The sequence below is a fragment of the Sphaerodactylus townsendi genome, linkage group LG08 (genome assembly GCF_021028975.2).
Source record: "Sphaerodactylus townsendi isolate TG3544 linkage group LG08, MPM_Stown_v2.3, whole genome shotgun sequence".
In the NCBI taxonomy this organism is placed as follows: Eukaryota; Metazoa; Chordata; class Lepidosauria; order Squamata; family Sphaerodactylidae; genus Sphaerodactylus; species Sphaerodactylus townsendi.
In genome coordinates, this window is record NC_059432.1 from 110,459,923 (window position 1) to 110,476,723 (window position 16,801).

Here is a 16,801-nt window from a genome sequence, read left to right on the forward strand (position 1 = left end):
ACTACAATTCCCATGAGCCCTACCACTTGGCCATGCTGGCGGGGCTGATGGGAACTGTAGTCCATGAACATCTGGAGGGCCATAGTTTGAAGACCCCTGCTTTAAGGCCTCAAGCGGTGTGCGACCCTGATGTCTTTGAGACTGCATCCACCCGTATCATCCACGGAGGATGCTTTGGTCCTCTGATGGAAATTTGTTGGTGGTTCTTGGCCCAAAGGATATCTATCTGGCCTCAACCAGAGCGAGGGCTTTTTTGACCCTGGATCCAGCCAGGTGGAACTCCCTGTCAGCTGACCCCAGGGCCTTGTGGGACCTTAAACAGTTCCATAGGGCCTGTAAAACAGAGATATTTCACTTGGCCTTTGATTAAAGCCATTCCGTGAATGGAGGAGGAGGAGTTTGGATTTACACCCCACCTTTCTCTCCTGTAAGGAGACTCAAAGTGGCCTACAAATTCCTTTCCCTTCCCCTCCCCACAACAGACACCTTGTGAGGCAGGTGGGGCTCAGAGAGTCCAGAGTGACTAGCCCAAGGTCACCCAGCAGGAATGTAGGAGTGCACAAACACATCTGGTTCACCAGATAAGCCTCCACCACTCAGGTGGAGGAGTGGGGAATCAAACCCAGTTCCCCAGATTAGAATCCACCTGCTCTTAACCACTACACCACACTGGCTCTCCATTTATAGCTGGCCTCCTATACCCACACCGATAGTGACAGCAGGTGTTATATCGTTACCATCGATATCACCGGAAATTTTGGTTGGACCGTTCTGCCTCCCCTTCGCCTCCTTCCTCTCCCCTTAATAAACAAATAACAAATAGCAAAAAGAGAGAGAGATAATAGGCTCGGGGATTATTAATGCCGCCATCCGGATTTGGTTTTAAGCACAACGTATCATTGGCCCTTTCCCCACTTACCTTAAGCCCTGTGCTACTCTCCTCAAGTAGCGCGGGAAGAAGCACCTGATAAAATTTCCCACGGCTAGCAATCTGTCTCAGGCCCGCCCCTACGTTTTGCATGAATAGACACCAATGAAAAAAATTCATGTCTCTTCCGTACCTGTCGAGGCGGTTGCATCAGGAAGCTGGGCTACTGCTATTCTGACTTTGGATGGAGAGAATTTTGAGGAGGACAGACACTTGGGAACATTAACAAGGAAGTTGGTACTCAAGGTGGCGGCTAAAAGCATGCTGTTGTTAGGAAAGAAGTCCACGGCTGGAAAATACAACAAAAGAGGGAATGTCAGGGCCAACCAACCTGGTTCATCCTTATGCTTTGTGTCAGAAAAGCTGCCAAAATAAGTAAAGAAGCAATATCGGCAACCCTTTTCATTGCACAGGAAGCAAAGCAAGGCAGAGCAAAACATCTCAGGTGCTGTCTGAGAAAATGTAGCTTATTCTCCATCAGTTCCAGCGATTTTGTACATATTTACATCTTTTTTTGTCTTCATATATATTACATACACACATACATAAGCCTTTATTTAAAACACTAACTTAAAATTGTTTCCTTATATCATTATTCGCCTTCTAGCAACTTTACAAATATCATCGTTATTGAGTTGCAAGCTTAATCCCCCCACCCCCCCCCCCCCAACCACCCCCCCCCCCCCACCCCCCCCCCCCCCCCCCCACCCCCCCCCCCCCCCCCCCCCCCCCCCCCCCACCCCCCCCCCCCCCCAACCTCCCCTCCCCCCAAACCCCCCCCCCCCCCCACCCCCCCACCCCCCCACCCCCCCACCCCCCAACCCCCCCCCCCCACCCCCCCCCCCCCCCCCGCCCCCCCCCCCCCCCCACCCCCCCCCCCCCCCACCCCCCCCCCCCCCCACCCCCCCCCCCCCCCACCCCCCCCCCCCCCCACCCCCCCCCCCCCCCACCCCCCCCCCCCCCCACCCCCCCCCCCCCCCACCCCCCCCCCCCCCCACCCCCCCCCCCCCCCACCCCCCCCCCCCCCCACCCCCCCCCCCCCCCACCCCCCCCCCCCCCCACCCCCCCCCCCCCCCACCCCCCCCCCCCCCCACCCCCCCCCCCCCCCACCCCCCCCCCCCCCCACCCCCCCCCCCCCCCACCCCCCCCCCCCCCCACCCCCCCCCCCCCCCACCCCCCCCCCCCCCCACCCCCCCCCCCCCCCACCCCCCCCCCCCCCCACCCCCCCCCCCCCCCACCCCCCCCCCCCCCCACCCCCCCCCCCCCCCACCCCCCCCCCCCCCCACCCCCCCCCCCCCCCACCCCCCCCCCCCCCCACCCCCCCCCCCCCCCACCCCCCCCCCCCCCCACCCCCCCCCCCCCCCACCCCCCCCCCCCCCCACCCCCCCCCCCCCCCACCCCCCCCCCCCCCCACCCCCCCCCCCCCCCACCCCCCCCCCCCCCCACCCCCCCCCCCCCCCACCCCCCCCCCCCCCCACCCCCCCCCCCCCCCACCCCCCCCCCCCCCCACCCCCCCCCCCCCCCACCCCCCCCCCCCCCCACCCCCCCCCCCCCCCACCCCCCCCCCCCCCCACCCCCCCCCCCCCCCACCCCCCCCCCCCCCCACCCCCCCCCCCCCCCACCCCCCCCCCCCCCCACCCCCCCCCCCCCCCACCCCCCCCCCCCCCCACCCCCCCCCCCCCCCACCCCCCCCCCCCCCCACCCCCCCCCCCCCCCACCCCCCCCCCCCCCCACCCCCCCCCCCCCCCACCCCCCCCCCCCCCCACCCCCCCCCCCCCCCACCCCCCCCCCCCCCCACCCCCCCCCCCCCCCACCCCCCCCCCCCCCCACCCCCCCCCCCCCCCACCCCCCCCCCCCCCCACCCCCCCCCCCCCCCACCCCCCCCCCCCCCCACCCCCCCCCCCCCCCACCCCCCCCCCCCCCCACCCCCCCCCCCCCCCACCCCCCCCCCCCCCCACCCCCCCCCCCCCCCACCCCCCCCCCCCCCCACCCCCCCCCCCCCCCACCCCCCCCCCCCCCCACCCCCCCCCCCCCCCACCCCCCCCCCCCCCCACCCCCCCCCCCCCCCACCCCCCCCCCCCCCCACCCCCCCCCCCCCCCACCCCCCCCCCCCCCCACCCCCCCCCCCCCCCACCCCCCCCCCCCCCCACCCCCCCCCCCCCCCACCCCCCCCCCCCCCCACCCCCCCCCCCCCCCACCCCCCCCCCCCCCCACCCCCCCCCCCCCCCACCCCCCCCCCCCCCCACCCCCCCCCCCCCCCACCCCCCCCCCCCCCCACCCCCCCCCCCCCCCACCCCCCCCCCCCCCCACCCCCCCCCCCCCCCACCCCCCCCCCCCCCCACCCCCCCCCCCCCCCACCCCCCCCCCCCCCCACCCCCCCCCCCCCCCACCCCCCCCCCCCCCCACCCCCCCCCCCCCCCACCCCCCCCCCCCCCCACCCCCCCCCCCCCCCACCCCCCCCCCCCCCCACCCCCCCCCCCCCCCACCCCCCCCCCCCCCCACCCCCCCCCCCCCCCACCCCCCCCCCCCCCCACCCCCCCCCCCCCCCACCCCCCCCCCCCCCCACCCCCCCCCCCCCCCACCCCCCCCCCCCCCCACCCCCCCCCCCCCCCACCCCCCCCCCCCCCCACCCCCCCCCCCCCCCACCCCCCCCCCCCCCCACCCCCCCCCCCCCCCACCCCCCCCCCCCCCCACCCCCCCCCCCCCCCACCCCCCCCCCCCCCCACCCCCCCCCCCCCCCACCCCCCCCCCCCCCCACCCCCCCCCCCCCCCACCCCCCCCCCCCCCCACCCCCCCCCCCCCCCACCCCCCCCCCCCCCCACCCCCCCCCCCCCCCACCCCCCCCCCCCCCCACCCCCCCCCCCCCCCACCCCCCCCCCCCCCCACCCCCCCCCCCCCCCACCCCCCCCCCCCCCCACCCCCCCCCCCCCCCACCCCCCCCCCCCCCCACCCCCCCCCCCCCCCACCCCCCCCCCCCCCCACCCCCCCCCCCCCCCACCCCCCCCCCCCCCCACCCCCCCCCCCCCCCACCCCCCCCCCCCCCCACCCCCCCCCCCCCCCACCCCCCCCCCCCCCCACCCCCCCCCCCCCCCACCCCCCCCCCCCCCCACCCCCCCCCCCCCCCACCCCCCCCCCCCCCCACCCCCCCCCCCCCCCACCCCCCCCCCCCCCCACCCCCCCCCCCCCCCACCCCCCCCCCCCCCCACCCCCCCCCCCCCCCACCCCCCCCCCCCCCCACCCCCCCCCCCCCCCACCCCCCCCCCCCCCCACCCCCCCCCCCCCCCACCCCCCCCCCCCCCCACCCCCCCCCCCCCCCACCCCCCCCCCCCCCCACCCCCCCCCCCCCCCACCCCCCCCCCCCCCCACCCCCCCCCCCCCCCACCCCCCCCCCCCCCCACCCCCCCCCCCCCCCACCCCCCCCCCCCCCCACCCCCCCCCCCCCCCACCCCCCCCCCCCCCCACCCCCCCCCCCCCCCACCCCCCCCCCCCCCCACCCCCCCCCCCCCCCACCCCCCCCCCCCCCCACCCCCCCCCCCCCCCACCCCCCCCCCCCCCCACCCCCCCCCCCCCCCACCCCCCCCCCCCCCCACCCCCCCCCCCCCCCACCCCCCCCCCCCCCCACCCCCCCCCCCCCCCACCCCCCCCCCCCCCCACCCCCCCCCCCCCCCACCCCCCCCCCCCCCCACCCCCCCCCCCCCCCACCCCCCCCCCCCCCCACCCCCCCCCCCCCCCACCCCCCCCCCCCCCCACCCCCCCCCCCCCCCACCCCCCCCCCCCCCCACCCCCCCCCCCCCCCACCCCCCCCCCCCCCCACCCCCCCCCCCCCCCACCCCCCCCCCCCCCCACCCCCCCCCCCCCCCACCCCCCCCCCCCCCCACCCCCCCCCCCCCCCACCCCCCCCCCCCCCCACCCCCCCCCCCCCCCACCCCCCCCCCCCCCCACCCCCCCCCCCCCCCACCCCCCCCCCCCCCCACCCCCCCCCCCCCCCACCCCCCCCCCCCCCCACCCCCCCCCCCCCCCACCCCCCCCCCCCCCCACCCCCCCCCCCCCCCACCCCCCCCCCCCCCCACCCCCCCCCCCCCCCACCCCCCCCCCCCCCCACCCCCCCCCCCCCCCACCCCCCCCCCCCCCCACCCCCCCCCCCCCCCACCCCCCCCCCCCCCCACCCCCCCCCCCCCCCACCCCCCCCCCCCCCCACCCCCCCCCCCCCCCACCCCCCCCCCCCCCCACCCCCCCCCCCCCCCACCCCCCCCCCCCCCCACCCCCCCCCCCCCCCACCCCCCCCCCCCCCCACCCCCCCCCCCCCCCACCCCCCCCCCCCCCCACCCCCCCCCCCCCCCACCCCCCCCCCCCCCCACCCCCCCCCCCCCCCACCCCCCCCCCCCCCCACCCCCCCCCCCCCCCACCCCCCCCCCCCCCCACCCCCCCCCCCCCCCACCCCCCCCCCCCCCCACCCCCCCCCCCCCCCACCCCCCCCCCCCCCCACCCCCCCCCCCCCCCACCCCCCCCCCCCCCCACCCCCCCCCCCCCCCACCCCCCCCCCCCCCCACCCCCCCCCCCCCCCACCCCCCCCCCCCCCCACCCCCCCCCCCCCCCACCCCCCCCCCCCCCCACCCCCCCCCCCCCCCACCCCCCCCCCCCCCCACCCCCCCCCCCCCCCACCCCCCCCCCCCCCCACCCCCCCCCCCCCCCACCCCCCCCCCCCCCCACCCCCCCCCCCCCCCACCCCCCCCCCCCCCCACCCCCCCCCCCCCCCACCCCCCCCCCCCCCCACCCCCCCCCCCCCCCACCCCCCCCCCCCCCCACCCCCCCCCCCCCCCACCCCCCCCCCCCCCCACCCCCCCCCCCCCCCACCCCCCCCCCCCCCCACCCCCCCCCCCCCCCACCCCCCCCCCCCCCCACCCCCCCCCCCCCCCACCCCCCCCCCCCCCCACCCCCCCCCCCCCCCACCCCCCCCCCCCCCCACCCCCCCCCCCCCCCACCCCCCCCCCCCCCCACCCCCCCCCCCCCCCACCCCCCCCCCCCCCCACCCCCCCCCCCCCCCACCCCCCCCCCCCCCCACCCCCCCCCCCCCCCACCCCCCCCCCCCCCCACCCCCCCCCCCCCCCACCCCCCCCCCCCCCCACCCCCCCCCCCCCCCACCCCCCCCCCCCCCCACCCCCCCCCCCCCCCACCCCCCCCCCCCCCCACCCCCCCCCCCCCCCACCCCCCCCCCCCCCCACCCCCCCCCCCCCCCACCCCCCCCCCCCCCCACCCCCCCCCCCCCCCACCCCCCCCCCCCCCCACCCCCCCCCCCCCCCACCCCCCCCCCCCCCCACCCCCCCCCCCCCCCACCCCCCCCCCCCCCCACCCCCCCCCCCCCCCACCCCCCCCCCCCCCCACCCCCCCCCCCCCCCACCCCCCCCCCCCCCCACCCCCCCCCCCCCCCACCCCCCCCCCCCCCCACCCCCCCCCCCCCCCACCCCCCCCCCCCCCCACCCCCCCCCCCCCCCACCCCCCCCCCCCCCCACCCCCCCCCCCCCCCACCCCCCCCCCCCCCCACCCCCCCCCCCCCCCACCCCCCCCCCCCCCCACCCCCCCCCCCCCCCACCCCCCCCCCCCCCCACCCCCCCCCCCCCCCACCCCCCCCCCCCCCCACCCCCCCCCCCCCCCACCCCCCCCCCCCCCCACCCCCCCCCCCCCCCACCCCCCCCCCCCCCCACCCCCCCCCCCCCCCACCCCCCCCCCCCCCCACCCCCCCCCCCCCCCACCCCCCCCCCCCCCCACCCCCCCCCCCCCCCACCCCCCCCCCCCCCCACCCCCCCCCCCCCCCACCCCCCCCCCCCCCCACCCCCCCCCCCCCCCACCCCCCCCCCCCCCCACCCCCCCCCCCCCCCACCCCCCCCCCCCCCCACCCCCCCCCCCCCCCACCCCCCCCCCCCCCCACCCCCCCCCCCCCCCACCCCCCCCCCCCCCCACCCCCCCCCCCCCCCACCCCCCCCCCCCCCCACCCCCCCCCCCCCCCACCCCCCCCCCCCCCCACCCCCCCCCCCCCCCACCCCCCCCCCCCCCCACCCCCCCCCCCCCCCACCCCCCCCCCCCCCCACCCCCCCCCCCCCCCACCCCCCCCCCCCCCCACCCCCCCCCCCCCCCACCCCCCCCCCCCCCCACCCCCCCCCCCCCCCACCCCCCCCCCCCCCCACCCCCCCCCCCCCCCACCCCCCCCCCCCCCCACCCCCCCCCCCCCCCACCCCCCCCCCCCCCCACCCCCCCCCCCCCCCACCCCCCCCCCCCCCCACCCCCCCCCCCCCCCACCCCCCCCCCCCCCCACCCCCCCCCCCCCCCACCCCCCCCCCCCCCCACCCCCCCCCCCCCCCACCCCCCCCCCCCCCCACCCCCCCCCCCCCCCACCCCCCCCCCCCCCCACCCCCCCCCCCCCCCACCCCCCCCCCCCCCCACCCCCCCCCCCCCCCACCCCCCCCCCCCCCCACCCCCCCCCCCCCCCACCCCCCCCCCCCCCCACCCCCCCCCCCCCCCACCCCCCCCCCCCCCCACCCCCCCCCCCCCCCACCCCCCCCCCCCCCCACCCCCCCCCCCCCCCACCCCCCCCCCCCCCCACCCCCCCCCCCCCCCACCCCCCCCCCCCCCCACCCCCCCCCCCCCCCACCCCCCCCCCCCCCCACCCCCCCCCCCCCCCACCCCCCCCCCCCCCCACCCCCCCCCCCCCCCACCCCCCCCCCCCCCCACCCCCCCCCCCCCCCACCCCCCCCCCCCCCCACCCCCCCCCCCCCCCACCCCCCCCCCCCCCCACCCCCCCCCCCCCCCACCCCCCCCCCCCCCCACCCCCCCCCCCCCCCACCCCCCCCCCCCCCCACCCCCCCCCCCCCCCACCCCCCCCCCCCCCCACCCCCCCCCCCCCCCACCCCCCCCCCCCCCCACCCCCCCCCCCCCCCACCCCCCCCCCCCCCCACCCCCCCCCCCCCCCACCCCCCCCCCCCCCCACCCCCCCCCCCCCCCACCCCCCCCCCCCCCCACCCCCCCCCCCCCCCACCCCCCCCCCCCCCCACCCCCCCCCCCCCCCACCCCCCCCCCCCCCCACCCCCCCCCCCCCCCACCCCCCCCCCCCCCCACCCCCCCCCCCCCCCACCCCCCCCCCCCCCCACCCCCCCCCCCCCCCACCCCCCCCCCCCCCCACCCCCCCCCCCCCCCACCCCCCCCCCCCCCCACCCCCCCCCCCCCCCACCCCCCCCCCCCCCCACCCCCCCCCCCCCCCACCCCCCCCCCCCCCCACCCCCCCCCCCCCCCACCCCCCCCCCCCCCCACCCCCCCCCCCCCCCACCCCCCCCCCCCCCCACCCCCCCCCCCCCCCACCCCCCCCCCCCCCCACCCCCCCCCCCCCCCACCCCCCCCCCCCCCCACCCCCCCCCCCCCCCACCCCCCCCCCCCCCCACCCCCCCCCCCCCCCACCCCCCCCCCCCCCCACCCCCCCCCCCCCCCACCCCCCCCCCCCCCCACCCCCCCCCCCCCCCACCCCCCCCCCCCCCCACCCCCCCCCCCCCCCACCCCCCCCCCCCCCCACCCCCCCCCCCCCCCACCCCCCCCCCCCCCCACCCCCCCCCCCCCCCACCCCCCCCCCCCCCCACCCCCCCCCCCCCCCACCCCCCCCCCCCCCCACCCCCCCCCCCCCCCACCCCCCCCCCCCCCCACCCCCCCCCCCCCCCACCCCCCCCCCCCCCCACCCCCCCCCCCCCCCACCCCCCCCCCCCCCCACCCCCCCCCCCCCCCACCCCCCCCCCCCCCCACCCCCCCCCCCCCCCACCCCCCCCCCCCCCCACCCCCCCCCCCCCCCACCCCCCCCCCCCCCCACCCCCCCCCCCCCCCACCCCCCCCCCCCCCCACCCCCCCCCCCCCCCACCCCCCCCCCCCCCCACCCCCCCCCCCCCCCACCCCCCCCCCCCCCCACCCCCCCCCCCCCCCACCCCCCCCCCCCCCCACCCCCCCCCCCCCCCACCCCCCCCCCCCCCCACCCCCCCCCCCCCCCACCCCCCCCCCCCCCCACCCCCCCCCCCCCCCACCCCCCCCCCCCCCCACCCCCCCCCCCCCCCACCCCCCCCCCCCCCCACCCCCCCCCCCCCCCACCCCCCCCCCCCCCCACCCCCCCCCCCCCCCACCCCCCCCCCCCCCCACCCCCCCCCCCCCCCACCCCCCCCCCCCCCCACCCCCCCCCCCCCCCACCCCCCCCCCCCCCCACCCCCCCCCCCCCCCACCCCCCCCCCCCCCCACCCCCCCCCCCCCCCACCCCCCCCCCCCCCCACCCCCCCCCCCCCCCACCCCCCCCCCCCCCCACCCCCCCCCCCCCCCACCCCCCCCCCCCCCCACCCCCCCCCCCCCCCACCCCCCCCCCCCCCCACCCCCCCCCCCCCCCACCCCCCCCCCCCCCCACCCCCCCCCCCCCCCACCCCCCCCCCCCCCCACCCCCCCCCCCCCCCACCCCCCCCCCCCCCCACCCCCCCCCCCCCCCACCCCCCCCCCCCCCCACCCCCCCCCCCCCCCACCCCCCCCCCCCCCCACCCCCCCCCCCCCCCACCCCCCCCCCCCCCCACCCCCCCCCCCCCCCACCCCCCCCCCCCCCCACCCCCCCCCCCCCCCACCCCCCCCCCCCCCCACCCCCCCCCCCCCCCACCCCCCCCCCCCCCCACCCCCCCCCCCCCCCACCCCCCCCCCCCCCCACCCCCCCCCCCCCCCACCCCCCCCCCCCCCCACCCCCCCCCCCCCCCACCCCCCCCCCCCCCCACCCCCCCCCCCCCCCACCCCCCCCCCCCCCCACCCCCCCCCCCCCCCACCCCCCCCCCCCCCCACCCCCCCCCCCCCCCACCCCCCCCCCCCCCCACCCCCCCCCCCCCCCACCCCCCCCCCCCCCCACCCCCCCCCCCCCCCACCCCCCCCCCCCCCCACCCCCCCCCCCCCCCACCCCCCCCCCCCCCCACCCCCCCCCCCCCCCACCCCCCCCCCCCCCCACCCCCCCCCCCCCCCACCCCCCCCCCCCCCCACCCCCCCCCCCCCCCACCCCCCCCCCCCCCCACCCCCCCCCCCCCCCACCCCCCCCCCCCCCCACCCCCCCCCCCCCCCACCCCCCCCCCCCCCCACCCCCCCCCCCCCCCACCCCCCCCCCCCCCCACCCCCCCCCCCCCCCACCCCCCCCCCCCCCCACCCCCCCCCCCCCCCACCCCCCCCCCCCCCCACCCCCCCCCCCCCCCACCCCCCCCCCCCCCCACCCCCCCCCCCCCCCACCCCCCCCCCCCCCCACCCCCCCCCCCCCCCACCCCCCCCCCCCCCCACCCCCCCCCCCCCCCACCCCCCCCCCCCCCCACCCCCCCCCCCCCCCACCCCCCCCCCCCCCCACCCCCCCCCCCCCCCACCCCCCCCCCCCCCCACCCCCCCCCCCCCCCACCCCCCCCCCCCCCCACCCCCCCCCCCCCCCACCCCCCCCCCCCCCCACCCCCCCCCCCCCCCACCCCCCCCCCCCCCCACCCCCCCCCCCCCCCACCCCCCCCCCCCCCCACCCCCCCCCCCCCCCACCCCCCCCCCCCCCCACCCCCCCCCCCCCCCACCCCCCCCCCCCCCCACCCCCCCCCCCCCCCACCCCCCCCCCCCCCCACCCCCCCCCCCCCCCACCCCCCCCCCCCCCCACCCCCCCCCCCCCCCACCCCCCCCCCCCCCCACCCCCCCCCCCCCCCACCCCCCCCCCCCCCCACCCCCCCCCCCCCCCACCCCCCCCCCCCCCCACCCCCCCCCCCCCCCACCCCCCCCCCCCCCCACCCCCCCCCCCCCCCACCCCCCCCCCCCCCCACCCCCCCCCCCCCCCACCCCCCCCCCCCCCCACCCCCCCCCCCCCCCACCCCCCCCCCCCCCCACCCCCCCCCCCCCCCACCCCCCCCCCCCCCCACCCCCCCCCCCCCCCACCCCCCCCCCCCCCCACCCCCCCCCCCCCCCACCCCCCCCCCCCCCCACCCCCCCCCCCCCCCACCCCCCCCCCCCCCCACCCCCCCCCCCCCCCACCCCCCCCCCCCCCCACCCCCCCCCCCCCCCACCCCCCCCCCCCCCCACCCCCCCCCCCCCCCACCCCCCCCCCCCCCCACCCCCCCCCCCCCCCACCCCCCCCCCCCCCCACCCCCCCCCCCCCCCACCCCCCCCCCCCCCCACCCCCCCCCCCCCCCACCCCCCCCCCCCCCCACCCCCCCCCCCCCCCACCCCCCCCCCCCCCCACCCCCCCCCCCCCCCACCCCCCCCCCCCCCCACCCCCCCCCCCCCCCACCCCCCCCCCCCCCCACCCCCCCCCCCCCCCACCCCCCCCCCCCCCCACCCCCCCCCCCCCCCACCCCCCCCCCCCCCCACCCCCCCCCCCCCCCACCCCCCCCCCCCCCCACCCCCCCCCCCCCCCACCCCCCCCCCCCCCCACCCCCCCCCCCCCCCACCCCCCCCCCCCCCCACCCCCCCCCCCCCCCACCCCCCCCCCCCCCCACCCCCCCCCCCCCCCACCCCCCCCCCCCCCCACCCCCCCCCCCCCCCACCCCCCCCCCCCCCCACCCCCCCCCCCCCCCACCCCCCCCCCCCCCCACCCCCCCCCCCCCCCCCCCCCCCCCCCCCCCGCCCCCCCCCCCCCCCACCCCCCCCACAGGGGTCTGCAACCTGTGGCTCTCCAGATGTTCATGGACTACAATTCCCATCAGCCCCTGCCAGCATGGTCAATTGGCCATAGTGGCAAGGGCTGATGGGAATTGTAGTCCATGAACATCTGGAGAGCCGCAGGTTGCAGACCCTTGATCTAGCCCAGCCTCCTGTCTCACACAGCGGCCGGCCCAGTTCCTTTGGAGGTCCAGTGCCAGGACATAGAGCCGCTTTAGAGAATACTTACACTGTCAAAGTCATTTTTCTCTTGCAGCGTCTTCGCGATGTGGTTGCAGGCATCGACGCAGGCCTGAATCTCGGGAGCAGCTTGACGCAGGCTGATGCAAAGTTCCTGGGGACAGCCGTTCTCCAAGCCTCCTCCTGGGGATGAGTAAGCAGGGAAGAAGAAGATGTTTTTATACCCCACTTTTCCAGAGCCAGAGCCCATATTTTTATAAATTTTGTCAGTCTTCAAAGGGCCACGGATTTGTCCAGACGCAACTGAGGGAAACAAGTACCAGTGGCTTATGTTTAAAGTGGACTGGTTAGAAGCAACAGTTGAAATTTCAGAGTGTAAATTCTGTTTGGAACCAGTCCAAGAACAAACCACTATGTGCTTACTTCTGTAACCAGTGATGGGATTCAGCAGGTTTGCACCACTTCGACAGAACCGGTCGTTAAACTGGTGCTTGTAAACAACCCGTTGTTAAATGATTTGAATCCCACCACCGGAACCGGTTGTTAAATTATTGTCTGTAACCCTATCATATTCTGTGCGTAGAATTACCAACCTCCAGGTGGGTCTAAGGAAAGAAGGGAGAGGCACGACGAAAAGCATATCTGCCATATTTATGAGGCTGTGCAAAAATTGGCATGCATTTCAGCGGTCAATTATTATTCATCGGAGAAATGTTTATTCATACAGTAAAGTTCTCAAAGTAAATAACACATTTTTACATTATTGTTAGAGTAAACATAAGTCTGAACGTAATTGCAAGCATGCTGTGGTCTCTTTAAATTCTATTTCTTTCCGCTTATTTTCTGTCCCAACAGGGGGTCGGTTCTCCTAGTTTCGCCTAATGGCTTATTTGTAGGACTTGCAATCTCTGCTTATTTTTCTCTGACTCGTATTTTCATGAAATGACCACGGTTGATCTTGTTTGTAGTCGATGCCTTTAATCCTCTATCTGATATTTAGATTGCTATTTCCATATGTTGAAAACATGTAGTCTTATCTAGGAACAAGCTGTCTAGAGGAGTGTTTCCCAACCTTTTCAACGTCACGGTACCCTTGACCTCGCTCTTCATATCTCAGGGTACCCTTGAGGTTAGTTTGATTTATTTTTTTGCATTTTTTAGGGTTTTTTCCCATTTTTGTCTTGTAGGTGGGGTGAGTGGCAAGCAGGGGGAGGGGAGGAGAGGGAAAGCAGCGTTGACAGCCATGTTGTTTGTCTAAATTCGGCATGGATTGGGGGGATTTAAAGGGAGAGGTCCCTTTTGAGGGTCCATAACTTTGTCCCCACTAAACCAAACTGCACCAAACTTGGGGGGTAGCATAAGAACAGTATCCTGATGATACGCTGAAATTTTGGAGGTGATATGTCTAAAAATGCACCCCATGTAGGCACCAATGACCTGGTGCAAAAAGAATTTTTTGGTCATGGTGGGGTGGCCGCCCATGGGGGGGGGCATCCAACTCAGGTTTTGCCCAGGGCTCCAGTTTGCCTCATTACACCCCTGCTCCTTTCCCCTCACAACAAACACCCTGTGAGGTGGGTGGGGCAGAGAGAGCTCTGAAGAACTGTGACTAGCCCAAGGTCACCCAGCTGGCAGTGTTGGAGTGCACAAACTAATCTGGTTCCCCAGCTAAGCCTCCACAGCTCAAGTGGCAGAATGGGGAATCAAACATGGTTCTCCACATTAGAGTACACCTGCTCTTAAGCACTACACCACACTGGCTCTTGTGAAACTATTCTACCTCATAGGGTTGTTGTGAGGATAAAATAGAGGAGCGAAGACTTATGTGAGCCACTCTGGATCACCATGGAGAAACAGGCGGGGTACAAATGAATTAATTAAATGCACAAGTAAAAGTCTGCTCTTTTCAGCCAGCTACTCACTTATCTTCGCCAAGAAAGACTTCATCAGCCCAAGGCGCTCCTTCTGCCGTTCAAAGAGGAGTTCGCTCCGCGCCTTCCAGAGCATGTACTCGTCCGCTTTCGCCATGAGCCCCAGAGAGCTGCGGCGCCGAATGAGCCGAGTCTCGGCAGGCTGGCCGCTGTGGAGCATGTGCATGCCCAAATAATGCGGCAGCAGGTGCAGGAAAACCTGGGGAGTCAGGATCGGAGAGAAGAAGCGAAAGATGACATCGCGGGGACTTGGGAAGAGGAAGGCCGCAGAAGACGCAGCGGCTGCCTTCAGTGGAAAATCTGGTGGTGAAAAAGCACTACCAATTCGCAGCTGGTGTACCATCATGGCCCCTCATGGGGTTTTCAAGATAAGAGTTGAACCAGGGGCGTACCACCCAGGAGGACATATTGGGAAGATGTCCTCAGGCTGCAGCCATTTAGTCACGTGGGGTGGGGGCAAGGTGACCAGATGTCCCGCTTTTGGCGGGACAGTCCCGCTTTTGAGTAATTTGTCCCGCGTCCCGCGGGGTTGCTTAATTCTCCCGCTTTTTGAAAGGGTGCCGCACTGGGGCACCTCCATTTCCCACCCTATGACAGGGCGGGAAACCGGGGAGTACCCCAAAAGGCATTGCGCTCCTGCAGCCACGCGCGCAGCCACGTGCATGTCCTGCATTTGAAACGTGAAATTCTGGTCACCTTAGGGGTGGGAAATCACCCCCACACCCCCTCCTCCTTCCTCCCAGGTCCATACACTGACTTCAAGACAAGTGACTTGTTTGGTTGTGGTGGGAGAGGGTTGCTGCCCATACGGGGTTGTGGGGGGCCGGAAAACTCAGATTTTCCACGAGGCTGTATTTTCCCTAGATACGCCTCTGCATTGAACCAAGAAAGTTTGCTATTTACTGTCTCGGTGTAGCGGCCCAGGATGTCCCTGGAGGTCACCCATCCAAGTACCAACTAAGGCCAGCTCTGCTTAGCTTCTGAGGTCAGAAAAGAGGAAGCAAGGGGGAAGGATGGCGGAAAAGTGTCAGCAAACTACAGCTGTCTTAGACAGACATGGTTTTCAAGGCAAGAGGTGAATAGAGAATTTGCCATTGCCTGCCTCTGGAGATGAGGCATAATTGCAGGAGATCTCCAGAGCCCACCTAGGAGTTGGCAACTCTACGACTAGAGAAGAGGATGAAGACAGCTTGCGTGTGTTGGAGTGCACAGGCTAATCTAGTTCCCCAGATAAGCCTCCACAGCTCAAGTGGCAGAGCGGGGAATCAAACCCAGTTGTCCAGATTAGAGCGCACCTGCTCTTAACCACTGCGCCAATGCTGCTGAGAAGAGATCACAAAAGTGAGGCCTTTTTAGTGGTGTCCCCGCCCCCAGGCTATGGAGCACCCTTTTCTTGTCCTGGTGTTTTCCTGAGTATTATTCAGCATTTGTCCAAAACTGTTTTCCATTATTTCGGTCTGATCTTCTGATTCTCCGGAGCTGCTGCTGTTTTGGTTGGGATCAATGTTCCCCGCAAGCCGCACAGCTGCGCAAACGCCGTATCCGTGCTGCGCAGATTGCGCAGCTGCCCGGCAGGGCGGGTTCTCACAGGCAGCTCAGTTCCACACAGAGGTAGGAAACTTCTGTGCAGAGGTACAGAAAGGCTAGAGGGTTGGATTATATGAATTTTTTCCCTGTTATTTTTGCAATTGTGGTTAGTGCTGGCTATGTAATTTTGGGACTGGTCCATCATTCTGCATTCTATTACACTCCAAGAGCCGTGGGTGCCTGTCCGTGAAGAAGCGGTACTAAAATATATTTAAAATAAGGATTTTTAACAATTACCTGCCGGACCCGTTTCGACATAGAGTGGGTATTCGGAGTCCTCAGAGAGACGTTCAGTACAATAACAGCATTCACGACTATGACGATGGTGACCACCAGGATGAAAGTCAAGTACCTGTGGGGCCAAAAAGGGAACATGGGTCCCTGCTTTCCGCCTTCTAGCCAAGCTCATTTTTGGTTTTGAAGGCAGGCTGGGAAAAAGCACCAGAGCCCACCACAATCAAGAAGAAGAAGAAGAAGAAGAAGAAGAAGTAGAAGAAGTAGAAGAAGTAGAAGAAGTAGAAGAAGAAAAAGAAGTAGAAGAAGAGGAGGAGGAGGAGGAGGAGTTTGGATTTATATCCCCCCTTTCTCTCCTGCAGGAGACTCAAAGGGGCTTACTGCCTTAGGTGGGGCTGGGAATCAAACCTGGTTCCTCCAGATTAGATACATGAGCTCTTAACCTCCACTGCTGCTCAGAAGAAGAAGAAGAAGAGGAGGAGGAGTTTGGATTTATATCCCCCCTTTCTCTCCTGCAGGAGACTCAAAGGGGCTTACAATCTCCTTGCCCTTCCCCCCTCACAACAAACACCCTGGGAGGTAGGTGGGTCTGAGAGAGCTCCGAGAAGCTGTGACTAGCCCAAGGTCACCCAGCTGGCATGTGTGGGAGTGCACAAGCTAATCTGAATTCCCCAGATAAGTCTCTACAGCTCAGGCGGCAGAGCTGGGAATCAAACCTGGTTCCTCCAGATTAGATACACGAGCTCTTAACCTCCTACGCCACTGCTTCTCTCGTCTACATGCTCGATTAAAACAGCCTGCCCTTGATCCTGGCCAAGATGGCCAACTCTGGGTTAAGAAATTCCTAGAGCTTTGGGGATAGAGTCTGGGGAAAGCAGGGTTCAGTGAAGGGAGGGACTACAGCGTGGTGTAATACCTTCGATCAGGGGTCTCCGACCTGTTTCAGCCCATGGGCAAATGTGGAATTCTGCCACAGCATAAAATGGCTGCCAAAATGGCTGCCACAGAAGGCGGAGTCGGTCACAAAAACGATCGCTGAAGCTTAACTTTAGTAACACAGTGCAGATCCTTGCTCTGTGGAGGCAGCTGCTGCTAAACAACCTTTTAAAATAACCTGCACCTCAATCAAATCTCTCACAATCAAAAGCCCTGCCTGGCCCCACCGACTTCCTAAACAGACTTGGTGGGTGCCAGGAAATGTGTTCGTGGGTCCCACGGCGCCCTCTGTCACCCTGTGGGGCACCCCCTGCCTTAGATTCTACTCTCGAAAGCAGCC

The 16,801-nt window shown here is 75.5% G+C and overlaps 1 protein-coding gene across 2 annotated transcripts in view; it reads right to left on the reverse strand.

Annotated features, from left to right (window-relative positions):
• Window positions 1-11,799: 11,799 nt before the first annotated feature.
• The window catches only part of LOC125437443 (acetylcholine receptor subunit gamma-like), a 40,734-nt gene continuing 35,732 nt past the window's right edge, over window positions 11,800-16,801 (reverse strand). For both annotated transcript variants that reach the window (XM_048504995.1, XM_048504994.1), the window contains exons 9-11: window positions 15,529-15,643; window positions 13,696-13,903; window positions 11,800-11,956 (exon numbers count right to left, since the gene is read on the reverse strand). In XM_048504995.1, coding sequence (XP_048360952.1) covers window positions 11,808-11,956; window positions 13,696-13,903; window positions 15,529-15,643 — 472 coding nt within the window. In that variant the 3' untranslated portion in view covers window positions 11,800-11,807. The remainder of the gene's footprint in view (window positions 11,957-13,695; window positions 13,904-15,528; window positions 15,644-16,801) is intronic.